The following is a 15,655-nucleotide window of genomic DNA, read 5'->3' on the forward strand; positions in this document are numbered from 1 at the left end:
AATGCATATTTTAAAACTAAAAGAATTAGAGTGTCACACCTCAAAAAATTGGGTTTAATTTCTCTAAAATATAATTATTGTGCAACGTTAGTCTCATTTGAACCCCTTCGAGAGAACATAAATTATTGTGAAAATTAATTATTAATGCATTGTTAACTTTTTTCTCTAACTCGATTCTTGATATGAATGGACCTCTTTATACTTTTCATTAAAAAAAAGAATGTAGTGATACGACGAACTAAACTATGTCTTGAAACCAACTAAGAGTAGAAAATTTTATTTAAATAACAAAGTTTTTAAATTTTAATACCAAACTAACCAATTTTCTTACATAATTTCCAATATATTCATGTTTAAAATAAAATTTACGACGAACTAAACTATGTCTTGAAATCAACTAAGAGTAGAAAATTTTATTTAAATAACAAAGTTTTTAAATTTTAATACCAAACTAACCAATTTTCTTTCATAATTTCCAATATAATCATGTTTAAAATAAAATTAAAGAGAATGTGTCAATTGAATTAATGTCTTTTAAATTTTTTTAGTTTTTTTTATTTACCTCAGATGATGTTACCTTAGTATTCACTTACGAATTTACATGTGGGTTGTTTTAATTTGTTGTCTACCTATAAATCTGCAAATACATTAAATTTGGAGGAATATTCATAGATAATTTAAAGATTTTTTTTTTGAAAAAGAGAAAAAGGATGCTGCACTAATAGTGTAATATTTACGCTGTCAATAAATGACAACCATGTATCCCGTCAAATTAGTTATTAAATTTTAAATTGTTTATATAATTTGACACTTTAAAATATTTTGATTGAATGCATGTGTAATACTTTTTTACACCGACAATGCACTATCATTAAACTCTTTAAAAAATTATATCATTAATGCAATTGTCATCTCCTCTTTATTTTATTTTTTTATTTGTTTGAAATATATATATTTTGAAATTATGGAAGAAGATTGGTTAGTTTAATATTAAAATTTAAAAATTAGCTATTTACATAAAATTTTCAACAACCTCCCTAGTAAAAAAATTTAAAGTAAAAAATAATTTAAAGGAAAGGATATGGCTAATTATTGATGCAACAAGACATTATGGGTATAGTGGGCCTCACATTTTAATATTAATAGTTGAATCGTTTTTAAAACATTTATATATACAAACACAATTCACCAAAAACATTTGCAGCATAAGAGAAGAGAAGATAGAAGCCATGGAAGCAACACATCCTCTTTCTATTGAAAGTTTTTCATATAGTTGGTTACTCAACCTTAAATCATCACTAGATCAAACCCTTCAAACTTCTTCTTCCTTTAGAATTTATGTTGATGCTTATGATGAATTAGGTTCTTCTTTCATTGAAATGGATCCAAGAATGCCATCTTCTAGAAGATTCTTTGTAAACTCACAAGATTTCAAATTTGACTTTCCAACTTCACAACAATCTTCTCTCAATACTCTTGTTCATGCTGATCAACTCTTTTCCAATGGTTACTTAATGCCACTTTTTGATGATTCATTGAAAAATATTGAACCATATGATAAAGATTCATCAAATTCAAATTCAAATTCAACCTTATCTTCTTCTTTCATATCACATGTACCCAAAAAAGTGGTTTCTTTAGAAAATTGTAGAACTCCTTCACTGAAAAGGTGTAGAACATTATCAAGAAGAATGTTTCAAAAGTACTTGAAATTTTTGAAGCCTTTGTGTAGAAGACTGAGGGGTCAAAAACCAGGATCATCAAAACATGAAAATGGTATGAAAAGAACTCAATCAGGGAAGAACTATAGAGGAAATTACTGTGAATCATCTCCAAGAATTAGCGTTGCTTGTTCCACGGACTATTCGCGCATCTCTTGTGATTCGGATAGTTCAATCTATGAAGCTGTTCTTCATTGCAAAAGATCTATTGGTATGTTCAAAGAATATTCAAATTTCATGTTTATGTTAATAGAGTTATTTACCTATTTTTGAGACTAAGAGTTTCTTTCCCACTATTTATTGCAGAAAGAATGAGTTAAGGATGCTGAACTGCAAATCAGTGTTTTGAAAAAGGACTGTAATCCGATGTATAAAAAAAGTTCTGATGCAAATCAGTCTATCGTGGTTTTGACATCAGCGGTACACCACCCATGTCTTTTCTAGTTCATTAATAGTATTTATTATTATTATTATTATTATTATATATTTAAACATTCCTAGGCACTTAAAATTCCAATTTCTTATTTATGGTAATGTTTTAAAAATCAGACTGAATCGGACAAGCCAATTCAATTGGTTGGATTGAGAACCGGAGATTAATCTAATTTGATCAATCTTTCAAAATCGCTAGTGCATTAAAATTGGAGTTAAAATACGAAAACCGAATTGAATCATTCAAAACGGTTCGAACTAAAGAATCAGAACCGATTTTTTAAAACCGTCCGATTCAAATAAATGCATCAAATTGATTTTTTTTACAAAGTTTAATATGTAAATATCAAACCTTAAAATATTCCTTTATCACATAAACGAATTTCTTATTTTTTCTACAATCATACTTCAAACGTCGGGATATGTCAACAATTCATTAACCGAACGTATAAACAAAAATTCACCAACACAGTAGGCATAGGAATAATACTTAAACAATTCACTTATCACCATCACGTTATATCTCTGAGAGTCGGCTTTCTAATACTTCAAACCTCAATCCAAAATGATTTATGAGTTGAAAGTTATGATCAAAACCGTGTACGAAGGCGTTACTAAAAAGTTGTTGTTTTCTAAAATTTCCAACACAATTTTCATCTTCTTCAACCCCAAAAACGTACATGAAATAATCACCAAAATTATTTTATCCCTGAAACAAAGTTATAGCCATTTATTTCAGATATCCAACACTTCAAACGGCACTCGATTTGGACTTACAGATCAAATTTTATGGCCAAAACAATTTTGACTGAAAAATACAAAAAAGGTTGCCACGCTGAGCGCGGTCGTGACAGAAAGAATGCAAAATTTTCTCTGTTTTTCATCGTTGGAGGCCTTCCGGACCTCCGATTTCAATTTCGTAAAAAGTCAAACGCTCAAAAAATTACAACTCATGCAACACTCTAATTATCTAAAGTTAATTTACAGTTTTAACACAATTAAATCATTTAATCATAGTTTTAAGATTATGCCTACCTTCGAAATTGCAACAATGGTGGATATATGTTCAATCATAAAACAAAAGAAAAATACACGCACATAAGGGACTCAAAATTCATCATATAACAACCATCATAGCATCCAAATTCAAATTTATGAATCAAAACACTCAACCCTAAGGAGGTTAAGGGTTCCTCCATTTTATCCTTTTACCATACCTTTTACTATTGAAACACGTTCTCACCCTTACCTTAATTCTTTGCAAAAATTCTAAATTGAAACTTTCACTCTCTTCCCTCGATCACCTTTCCTCCTTCACTCTCTTCCCTTGATCACCTTTCTTATTGCCCTTTTGCTCCTTTTTTTTCAAATGTCCCGTACTATGAAAATCTCCATAAACCTACTTTTAACTTTTTATTTTTAAGGTAAACTTTTCCAAATCACAAACTTGACCCAAACTGAATTATCTCATATTCCTTCTTCCCACTAACTTTCTCAATTTCTCATATTTGGCCCATTTATTCCATCTTCACTAATTAATATAATAAAAATAAATAAAAGATTATTTTTAATTATCAAAACAATTCTAAATTATTCTACTTACTTCTATCATCCCTCTATACCCCATAACTCAAGGATACATACTCCGCCAACATCCAGCCATAAAATAAATCATCAAAATCCATAATTCAAACAATTAAAATATAATAAAATATCTAATAAAAAATGGGATGTTACAACTCTCCCTCACTTAAGAAATTTTTGTCCTCGAAAATTACATGAGAAAAACAGAGTCGGATACGACTCCCTCAGCTACTTCTCACGCTCCCAAGTCATGCTCCCACCAGCTGGTCCACCCTAAACTACCTTCACTAAGACAATCTCTTTACCATGCATCTGTTTCACTTCCCAATCCTTTATCCGCACGGGTGATACATCAATAGTCAGATCATCTCCCACTTGTACATCACCCACCTGGATCATATCGATCCGAAATATATCTCCTCAACTGAGACACATGAAACACCTCATGAAGATTAACAAGCGACGGCGGCAAAGCAATCAGATAGGCCACCTCTCCTATCCTCTGCAAAATCTTGTACGGACCAACAAAATGCGGCGTGAGCTTTTGAGACTTCAAAGCTCGACCAATACCAGTTACATGTGTAACTCTCAAAAACACGTGATCTCCCTCCTAGAGCTCAAGGGCTTTCCTCCTCTTGTCATGGTAACTTTTCTGATGACTCTGTGATGCTTTTATCATTTCTTGGGTCATCTTGATCTTTTCAGTCTTCAAGTGAACAATCTCAGATCCGACCACAACACGTTCGCTCCATCCATACTAAAACAAGTAAGTTTTACACCTCATACCATACAACACCTTATATGGTCCATTTTGATACTAGAATAGAAATTGTTGTTGTAGGTAAACTCAATTAACGACAAGTAGTTATCCCAAGCACCTCCTTGTTCTAACACACAAGTCCTCAACAAGTCCTCCAAAGACTAGATAATCCTCTCTATTTAATCGTCCGTCTACGTAAGATAAGAAGAACTCAACTTCAACTTAGTACCTAAAGTAGCCTGTAGACTCTCCTAGAACCTCGATGTAAATCTCGAATCTCTATCTGACACAATACTTGAAGGATTACCATTCAACTTCATAATATCATCAATATACAATTCATCCAGCTTCTGCAAAGGATAATTGATCCTCATTGGTACAAAATGAGTTGATTTGGTCAATCTATCCACAATCACTCAAATTGAATCGCATCCCTTTGAAGTCTTCGGTAAATCTATTACAAAGCCCATAGAAATACTATCCCATTTCCACTATGGAATATTCAATGGTTGCATCAGACCCAACAACTTCTGATGTTCGATCTTTGACTTATGACATGTCAAATAAGCATACACAAATTTGGAAACATTTTTCTTCATTCATGGCCACCAAAACATCTTCTTCAAATCTTGATACACATTCGTAGCACCAGGATGAATACTCAATCCACTTATGTGACCCTTCTTAAGAATACTCCTATTAAATTCAGGTATTTCAAAAACACAAACTTTATCTCTGAATATCATCACACCATTTTCATCAACTCATAAATCACATTCGTTACCTTGGTTGATTAATGTGAGACGATCTATCAAACTCAAATCAAATCTCTGACCTTCTCTGATCTCTTCAAGGATACCACTTGTCAGCTTCAACATACCCAACTTCACACTGTTAGGAGTTTCTCCACCCATTAACTCGTATCTTTGAATTGCTTAATCAGTTCTAACTATCAAGCTATAAGAATCGACCTGTGTAAAGACTTCTTACTCATCGCATCAGCTACAACATTAACTTTTCCCGAATGGTAACTCAAATCAAAATCATAATCCTACAAAAGTTCAAGTTATCTCCTTTGCCTCATATTCGACTCTTCTGATCAAATGAATATTTCAAACACTTGTGATCAGTGAACACTTCAAATTTGGAGCCAAATAGGTAGTGCCTCCAAATCTTCAACACGAATACCACCGTTGCCAACTCAAGATCATGCGTAGGGTAATTCCTTTCATGAAATCTCAATTGTCTCTAAGCATAAGCCATAACTTGGCCACTCTGCATCAACACACCTCCTAGCCCCATCTTCGAAGCATCGCAATATACAACAAAGGACTCACTTGGATTCGTCGAAATCAAAATTAAAGAAGACATCAACTTCTTCTTGAGTTCTTGGAAACTCTTTTCACAATGCACATCCCAACCTAGGCATAACCCTTTCGAGTCAACTAAGTTAACGACAATGCTAAATTTGAAAAACCTTTAATGAACTTCTTGTAGTAACCAGTCAATTCAAGAAAAACTTCTAATCTTAGTGGAAGACTTCAGAGTCTTCCATTGTAACACGACATCTATATTCGATAGATCCACAATTATACCACCACTAGAATCACATGACCAAGGAAACTCACTTCCTTTAATCATAACTCGCTTTTGGAAAAGCTTTGTCTACACATGATTCTCTTTCAATTCCTACAATACAATTCTCATATCACTCATAGCCCCATACTACCGTCCCTCTTCTTCACTAATAACACAGACACATCCCACGGAGAAACACTTGGTTGAACAGACTTCTTCTCAAGCAAATCTTCTAGTTGCTTCTTCAATTCCCCAACTCTGAAGTAGACACCCTATAAGGAGTCATCGACACTGTTCTAGTACCAGGTACTAAGTCTATATAAAAATTCACTTCGCGCTCTGGAGGTAAATTACTGAAGTCTTCAAGAAACACTCCAAGAAAATTACGAACTACTCCCTTTCCTCTAGCTTCCAACAAAGCTAATATCACAAACACTTATGGCATATCCTTCAAGGACTCTCTCACTTGCTTAGCTGATACAAATGTCAACTTTTCACCTCTATCAAATTTAAATCATACACATCCTCAGGAACATGTCACGATACTCAGCACACCACTGGCTCATCTCTGGCCAAAACATCGCCTACCCCCTCACAAGGAAGTGACCAATGAGCACACCTAACCGTATTCCCTCAAGGATCACACCATTTTTCTAACCAACACCATCCTCGAATCCGACCTCTCTTTGGGTTCAGGAAAAGCACGACATTCTTAAAACATGTTAACTAGCCAACATTGCACTCTTGCATGCAGCAACATGATGTCCAAGCTCTATACAGTTGGAACATCCAAGAGAAACAGACGTTTCTCCCCCACTTGTTTCATTCCCAACCTGCAAATAAACAAAATAAACATCGACAATATTCTCACACACATGTCGCATACTAGGGAACAAACATAATTAAATAACCTGACCGGACGGACGGACCTGCTCTGATACCACTAATGTAACACCCTAAACTCCAGACATAATTTATCGCGTAAATTAAATATAAAATAAAACCATGTGTAGCATCTTAAAATTTGCCCTCCTTTACTTTCAAAAAAAAAAAAAATTGTTGCAAGCTGTGAGTCGACCATAAGGGTCAGCGCATGGACCACGGGTCAGCGCATAGCATGCTTGAGCCGACCTATGGTCGACGCATAGCATACTGGAGTCGACCTATGGTCGACGCATAGCATATTTGAGCCGACCTATGGTCGACCGCTCGTGCGAAAACTCAGTTTTCTGAGTATTTTCCACTGTGTGAAAAGCTGTTTTTGGTTGCCAGACCACAAATTCGACCAGCCCTTGCATTTCCTCATTTGGCCATGTACTTTGGTTGACAACTCACTTAAGTTTTGCCAAATAAGTCATTTCCTAATACCACCCCATATTGCCAACTTTGTTTCAAGTGCACACAATCAAATCCAAGTGAACTAAAGCCCATTAAGGATTTTTGAAACCAACATATATAAACCTTGAAACCCTAATCTGAAAAGGGTGGCTGCCATTTTCAAGTTGAGCAAGAGCAAGCAAGGCAAGGAGTTAGAAGTCCATTTCATTCCATTTCCATTCTACAAGTTTGCAAAGCACAAGCAGCAGCATCATTCCTTTTCTATCTCCTCAACTAGGTAAGCTTCTACTTTTTTCTTCCATGGACATGTATAGCTTATTATCCTCACCATTATGCTTATGCTCACTACTGTTTTTTCATGCTACTACCATGCTTGTTTGCCATTATACCATGTTCACAATCATGTTGTTGTTGTACCATATTTGTCCATGAAAACATCCTCATGAAGCATTGCTTGTTGAACTTGAAGTTAAGTCATATTTTTCTGTTGGTATCCATGCTCATGTGTACACCTTGATGTTCATATTTCTTTATGTTAGAGCCATCATTTTCACTAAAACAAAATACCATGTTGTTCCTTTCATTTTGTACTTGAAGTTTGATTTTTACATCATTGCATTTGGAGCCATGGGTTGTGAGATATTTGGATTTGAAGTTGGAAAAAAATATCCTATGTTCTTCGCGTTTTCTGGATTTGTTGCATGGGAATATGTTTTGTTTCATGCAGACAACACGTGTCTGCCTCACGTCCGTCCGATCCGTGCGCTAGCCTATCTCCACCGTCCAGCCAGTTTTGTCTTTTAGTGGCCTTTTAATGACAGCATGACCGAATCACATAGTGTTGCATGAATTTTTAAATGAACTTTTTTGTTATTTTTGGTCACATGCTGAATGCTCCGCTGGACCGGGCCTTTACCCGCTTGCTATTCACACCCACACACAAAGCCCATTGCCATGATACTCTTTCATTTCTTTTCATTTCTTTTTATTTCCACTTTATTTTTCTGTTTTACTTTTAATTATTAAAAATATTTTATTTGTTCACAAAAATGCCAAAAAATATTTTTTTTACTTTCCTTATTGTCTTATTTAATTTATTTTAATTTTTATTTTCGTTTTTATTTAATGCTAGTATTTTATTTCAATTATTTGTTTCAAATAGGCCATTTTAACACACTTTTTTTCATTTATTTTATTTCCATAACTTAAAATTATTTTTAGATTCTGATTTTTGGGATGAGGGTTGACCAATCTCTCATGGTCAACCTGACCTTTTATTGGAATTTTATTTCCCATTTTTAATTTATTTTGGATTTATTTTTGGCCTAGTTTGCTCGGTTGACTCTACATTTGACTTCTGTTTTTATTTCAATTAATTCAATAACCAATTTTTATTATTTTTGAAAACCTTTTTGGGGGATGATGATGTCCTGACCCCACCTAACTTAATTTAATTTTTCATCATTTTTGTGATTAATTTACTATTTATTTGACATTTTTTAAGTTGACTTGACTTCTCGGTTGACTTTTGTATGATTGATGTTTGACTTAGGGATTTCTTAAGGCAATTGAAGAGATCTTTTGATCCTCCCTTGTCCATCTCATATGCCATGTATTGGAGGCCTTTCACCTCAATTTTGTTTGATCCTTGCATCATTTCCCGATTAAATTATTCATTGATTCTTTGTGTGCATAGTTTCGCTTGTCTGTTTAATTTGATATTTTTTATACTTGTTTCTTTCATCCATGTTTCTATTTGTTAGATTGATTAACATGTTTATACTTCTCATACATTATTTAATGCTAATTCATTTCATTCTTTGATTATTTGATTTGATTATATACTTGTTTATATCTTACTTGTTTGATTAACTGTGGCCTACTTGTATGGTGTATGAGGCATATACTTATATTGCTTGATTGCCATGTCAACCCCCATTCATAACAAATGTATCCCTCTCCCATGAAATGTATAACATTTATTCTTTCATTCTTTATTCATCTGTTAATACAAGAATTAAAATGAACATTCGATAACCATTTCAAAGCAAGATCAAAACCTCGATCCAACGTCGAGTAATCATTTTTCAAAACCTAACAGAACCAGCACGTATTCATCCACCCTTTTGTAAGTCGATTGCTTTATGCATCGCCATCAACCTTGTAAGTCGATTGCTTTATGCATCGCCATCAACCTTGTAAGTCGATTGCTTTATGCATCGCCATCAACCTTGTAAGTCGATTGCTTCATGCATCGCCATCTATCCTTATCCCTAGCACCTCTCTTTGCTCCGTTCGTCGATTCTTGTTCCGTTTAGGTAGCACCCATTAGATAGAACCCTTTGTATGATAACATAGGTAGGATTCCCATATCCTTTTGTATGATAACATAGGTAGGATTCCCATATCCTTTTGTATGATAACATAGGTAGGATTCCCATATCCTTTTGTATGATAACATAGGTAGGATTCCCATATTCTTTTGTATGATAACATAGGTAGAATTCCCTTATTATTTTGCATGCTAACATTAGGTAGATATCCCCATTTGTAAATCCTAACACTTAAGTACATATTGCATGGCAACTTTAAGGCAGAGTTTCCCCATTCTTTTAGACCTTCCGTGCGTCTCCGACCCTGTGGCATGTCAATCCGTCCTATTGCAAAGAGGTAACCGCCTAAGACTCGATTCAGCGAGCTGCGACACCTGCTGCTAGGGCGTGAACACATTGTCCACTCTCCTTTGACACAACTGGTGTCCTCCTTTGTAAGTCCATGTTCAGATGGCAATCCCTATGTAGCCGAACTACGGCAACTCTGATTCTCATGTTCAGATGAGATACGTAGGCACAGGATGCGATGTCTTGCCGAGTTTGACTAACAACTAATCCTTGTTTGCTTTCGCCCTCGTTGCGATTCTTTTCTCTCGCCCCCGTTGCGATTGAAACCTTTCCCTTTCTCTTGCCCTAGTTGCAATCGAGACCTTTGTTCCCGTAGTTAGCTGAACTACGTTTTGCTCTGATTCTCATTCCAGATGAGATACGTAGGCATAAGACGCGATGTCTTAGCGAGCACACGTCTCCTTCACCCATAGGTAGCCGAGCTACGAAGACTCTGATTCTCATATTCAGATGAGATACGTATGTAGTGGATGCGACATCCGTGCGAGTCATTTTCTTTTGACCTTTTCTTTTAGTAAATAGTACATTAGATAAACACACACCCTTTAGACAAGAACAACAAGAGTGGATCCCGTAGAGTACTACGGATGCGTAGGGGTGCTAATACCTTCCCTTTGCATTATCGACTCTTGAACCTAAGATTTGGTTGCGAGACCTTGTCTTTTCCTTTCCTCTCTTCAGGTTTACTTCGAGCGTTTCCTTTCCTTCCTTTGGGATAAATAACGCACGGTGGCGACTCTTCTGTCATCCTTTTCTTTCGCCGGTTGTTTTTTTCGCACACTGTATTTTTCAGGTTGCGACAGCTGGCGACTCCACTGGGGAACCGGTTTCCCTAAGCGAGTCCCTCCTAGCTTTTGTAGATTTCTTGTTTGTTGGGTGTTTATGCTTTTGTACAGTCGTTTATTTTCTGCATTTACCTGCTTTATCTTATTGCGTTCATGTACATATGTTTGCTGTATCTGTGGGTTCCGTGGGTTGTTTGTTTGTTGGGGTGGGATGTTTTATGAGAGATAAGCCCACTACCCAGGCTTGAGCGTACATATAGGTTTTAGAGTGGATAGTCATGAGGCTTGCGTGGCATGTTGCTGCGTTAAGTCGTTCATGAAGACCCACATCCAGACGAGGTTTCTTTGGATATGTTTTGTCCTATGGGTGTTCCATAACGACAAACGTTCCTTTAGAAATCGTCGACTTTGGTGACCATTTCCCGAGAACTCAGTCGAGGCCTCTCCTCCGAGACGCGTTTATGTTAGCTCTGGTGGGCGCATTCTCGCTACTCAATCCGAGGACCCCGAGACTGGGAACTTGCTTTAGGATATCCTGTTGAGGGGAGTCTGTAACACCCCGATAAAATAAGATAATTATTTAATTTAAGTTAATAATATATTTATTAATTTAATTAAATAATTGGAATATTTTTATTGGAATTATTATTATTGGATTATTTTATTATTATTATTATTGGAATAAAAGTTGGAATTAGAAAAGGTCCCATTTGGTAAAAGGGTTATTTTCACGTGAAAAGGAAAAGGAGACAGAAAAGTGGAAAAGGGCAAAGAGAACCAGAGAACAAGGGTTGGAGAGAGGAAGAGCTTGAAGCTTAAAGATTCGCCGGATCAACTCAGGTAAGGGGGGTTTATCATCGTTTAATGGGTATTATGGGATAACATGTAATGGGTAGTGATAAACCATTGATTTGAATCTGATTAGAATGATGCATGATGAAATTGTGAACTTTTGGATGAACGAAATTTGGATTATAATTGAAGGAAATTCGTAGGAATTAGATGTAATAATGTTAGAATTGGTGAAATCGAATAGGGTATGATTCGTGTTAGATGATATGAACGAACACTGTGTAAAATTGGACTGTGGGAGGTTGGATCTGAGGAATCTCGTGGTAGAGAAAACCATAGCAGATCTGGGAAATCTGGTTTCTGGTCATACGCGTATGGCACTAGGCAATACGCGTATGAGATGGTCTGGTACGCGTATGGCACTAGGCAATACGCGTATGGATGAGGAAGATGATGTTTTGAACGTGGTTTGGTCTCTGTTGGTACGCGTATGGGGAAGTGGTACGCGTAGCATACGCGTATGAGACAGGTGATACGCGTATGGGATTGGCTGAGAAATGGGCCATACGCGTATGGGACTAGGCAATACGCGTATGGGCAGGATTGTGATTTTTCTGTGCTGTTGTTGTGCAGTTTTTGGTTGTTCAGCTGAGTAATGTAAGTTAGCTGATGTATGATAGAGTAGGGATCATTTCCCGTTGTTTTGAGTAGTATAGGTATTAGTAGAGTGTGCTAATGCTGTGATTGATTATGTGGTATGACATGATATGATTATGTGGTGAATATGTTGATGATGTATGATGATATGCATAATGTTGTGAATGTATCTATCATGTATGAATGGACTGTTATGGCTTAGAGTGTGAGCATATGTCCATTGTGGATGATTGTTGATGTTTGCATGACTAAGTGATTTAGCTTGCATATTGTGGCCTTTATGGTGGTAGCTAATTCCCATGGTGAGGAATTAGTGAGTTAGTATTGTGGATTGTTGTTGATGTTTGCATGCTAGATGATTAGCGTGCATATCATAGCCCCTGGGGTGGTAGCTAATTCCCATGGTGAGGAATTAGTGAGTGAGTCACTAGGTCTCAAATGAGTGGGACTAGTGAGCTTGGTAGCCGTATCTGGATTTGATCGGTGAGGTTGAACTATATGTTCACGAATAGTCTGTACCGCATGCATGGAGTCTCATTGCATAATGTATGTATGTATGGCGTATAATATGAATGGATGTATTCCAATATTATACGTGATTTTATGGTTGTGTTGAGTTTGAGTATGATGATGATGATGATTATGAGTTGATATTGCCGTTGCTGAATATGTGTGATCTGATTAGGGTGATGATATGTGTTAAATTACTTAGCATTACATGATATTTTATAATGCTTATTATATCGATTGAGGAACTCACCCTTACAACTATGTTTTCAGGTAACGAGCAGTGATTGAGTAGAAGCTAGTCCTTGGAGTCTAGTGTAGTTCCTTAGTGGGTCATGCTCTGGTAGATGTAACATCGGGATGGGATGTTTTACTATGTTTTCATTTGGTTGTTGAACAACTTTACATGTAATGTATTACACGGTTTGAATGTTGTTAGTTTGTATCCGCTGCGTATTATGCAAATGTTTTATTTTGATTAAATAAATGAGCATGACAGGATATTTTGGAAAATGGTGTGAAGTGTCAAGTGTGACACCCTTGATTGCATATTTACTCTGATTTATATTTTGTTATTTTAATTAATTATTGGGGTATTTTAGAAGGGTGTTACAGAGTCAGCAGAGGTCTTTTATCCCGTAATAATGCCAAACCTTCAGCGGTAAACGTATTATTCTCGACTGAAGGGCTAAAGCTGACAAACTTCTGTTCTTAGAACCTACCAGTAAGGGGCGGGCTAAATTCAGGGAACCTTAACCTCCAACCAACCCGGTTTTCTGGAGCAGAGTTTTGATCTTGTATTACATTCCTCAGTGGGTTTCTTTTCAGACAGTGCAACCCGACAGATGTTCAAGCAGATACAGCAGTCCTGATTTCCATGTCATTGCATTGCATCACATCATTCCGCATTCATATCATTTAACACATGTTTATCCATTTCTAGGGGGTTTACATCTTCTTCTTGATTCCGGTCGGGTTTTTCTGGTTCTCTAGAGATGAATATTGGCAGAAAGAGTCATGTCGCCTACAAGTTTCCGGTGGTCTGTCTGGAGCCTATTCAACAGTTGATGAAGTTAATGGATCCTGATTCTCTAGAAGGATTCCGAAAGGATTACGGTTTGATTCTAAGTTTCGTCACGGTTCTTTCCAAGGATCAACATGATGCTCTATTCACACTGCTACAGTTCTATGACCCTCCATTGAGGTGTTTCACATTCCCGGATTATATTTTGGTCCCTACTTTGGAGGAGATTGCCAGTTTTCTCAGAGTTCCTATCAAGTCATAGTTGTTGTTCTACAGTTCTGAGTTTCTGCCCGATCTCAGCATGGTTGCTTCGGCCACATATTTGGGGAAATCAGTCTTGAAGGCTAATATGTGTCAGAAGGGAGGAGTCAGTGGTTTTCATTTGAGTTTCTTGCTGGGAGAAGCAAAGAAGAAACTTGAAGATGGTGACCAGAGGGGTTTCAATGCTGTGTTGGCTCTTTGTGTGTATGGGATTGTCCTGTTCCCTAATGTTGCCAAATTTGTGGACATGGACGCAATACGCCTCTTCGTGTTAGGAAATCCAGTGCCGACCTTGCTAGGAGATTTCTTTCATTCGGTGCACCACAGGAATGAGAATAGAAAAGGAGGATTGTTGAATTGTTGTGCGCCTTTGTTCTATAAGTGGTTCAGTTCTCACCTACCCAAATCAAGAGCGTTCGTTGATGTCGAGGACTCGTTGAGTTGGTCGAAGAGATTGATGGGGTTGGGAGCTGAAGATATTTCTTGGTGGTCTGACCGGAGCTTGCTTCGGGCGGATATTATTCACAGTTGTGGGAACTTCCCAAATGTACCATTGGTAGGAAGAAGAGGAGGAATCAACTATAATCCTTCTTTAGCAGTCAGACAGTTTGGATATGCTTTAAGAACTCCGCCTTTGGAAAAGGATGTGGAAGAATCTCTGTTTTTCCATTCTTCGCCTGATTTGACTGTATCCCGTAAGGCAGCTGAGGCCTGGCTCAAGGTGATCAAGAGAGGAAGAACTGTGCTTGGAAAAGGAGATTGTAGAACTTACCCTCAGTATGGAGAATGGCTTCAAGGAAGAGTTGAAGAGTTTGGTCTGCCGTTTCCTATTGAAGAACCTTTGTATCCACCTACTCCTGAGCAGTCAACAATGGTGAGCCGAGAGGAGTATGACAAATTGAAGAATGCCATGGAGGGACTTCAAACCGAGAACTCGGAGTTAAGTGCGAAGTTGCAGGACTGTATGCATCAATTCCATGAGGCAGAATATCAGAAGGGGAAGCCGTCAGATTGCAAGGGGAAGCAGAGAGGAAATTAGCTGTGGAGGTGGACTTCTTCAGGAAGACAGACAAGGCCTTGGGATCATCCAGTTCTGAGTTAAGGCGAGTCAAGCAACAGTTAATGGATGCTCATGGTAAATTAGTTGGGTGGAAAGAGCAATATAATGCATTTTCAACTTCTCGGAAGGCAAAGGAGGAGGAGATGGTGGCCGAACTGACTGGTCAGATGGAGAAATTGAAGACTTTGCTGAAGGAGAAGAACAATGAGCTTCTGTGCGCCCGTTCTACCAATGGTTACATCACCGATCAACTCAATGAGGCTCGAGGATAGATTGAAGAATTTAAGGTGTTGGCAGGTTTGAAGAAATCCAGACTTGAAGAGGTATTCGGAGAAGATGATGCGAATTACTACAGAGAGCACATCAACGAGTTGGATGGAGTTATTCACCAAAGGAATCTGCTTATCCGGCGTTTGATAGAATTCCCAAATCATCCTGACACGATAGCATTGCTGGCTGAAGTGAGGAGCAGTCC

The 15,655-nt window shown here is 37.0% G+C and overlaps 1 protein-coding gene and 1 long non-coding RNA gene across 2 annotated transcripts; both read left to right on the forward strand.

Moving 5' to 3' along the window:
- Positions 1-1,162: 1,162 nt before the first annotated feature.
- On the forward strand, positions 1,163-2,194 carry LOC127126837 (probable membrane-associated kinase regulator 6). Its single transcript, XM_051055849.1, has 2 exons — positions 1,163-1,932; positions 2,028-2,194. Exons 1-2 carry the CDS (start codon positions 1,230-1,232, stop codon positions 2,039-2,041), a joined length of 717 nt encoding a protein of 238 aa, XP_050911806.1. The 5' UTR covers positions 1,163-1,229; the 3' UTR covers positions 2,042-2,194.
- A 6,462-nt stretch (positions 2,195-8,656) lies between these two features.
- LOC127126845 (uncharacterized) lies at positions 8,657-13,265 on the forward strand. The gene is made up of 2 exons (XR_007805119.1): positions 8,657-11,719; positions 13,109-13,265. It is a non-coding gene; the product is annotated as an uncharacterized LOC127126845 (long non-coding RNA).
- Positions 13,266-15,655: the final 2,390 nt, after the last annotated feature.

Source organism: Lathyrus oleraceus, chromosome 1 (genome assembly GCF_024323335.1).
Source record: "Lathyrus oleraceus cultivar Zhongwan6 chromosome 1, CAAS_Psat_ZW6_1.0, whole genome shotgun sequence".
In the NCBI taxonomy this organism is placed as follows: Eukaryota; Viridiplantae; Streptophyta; class Magnoliopsida; order Fabales; family Fabaceae; genus Lathyrus; species Lathyrus oleraceus.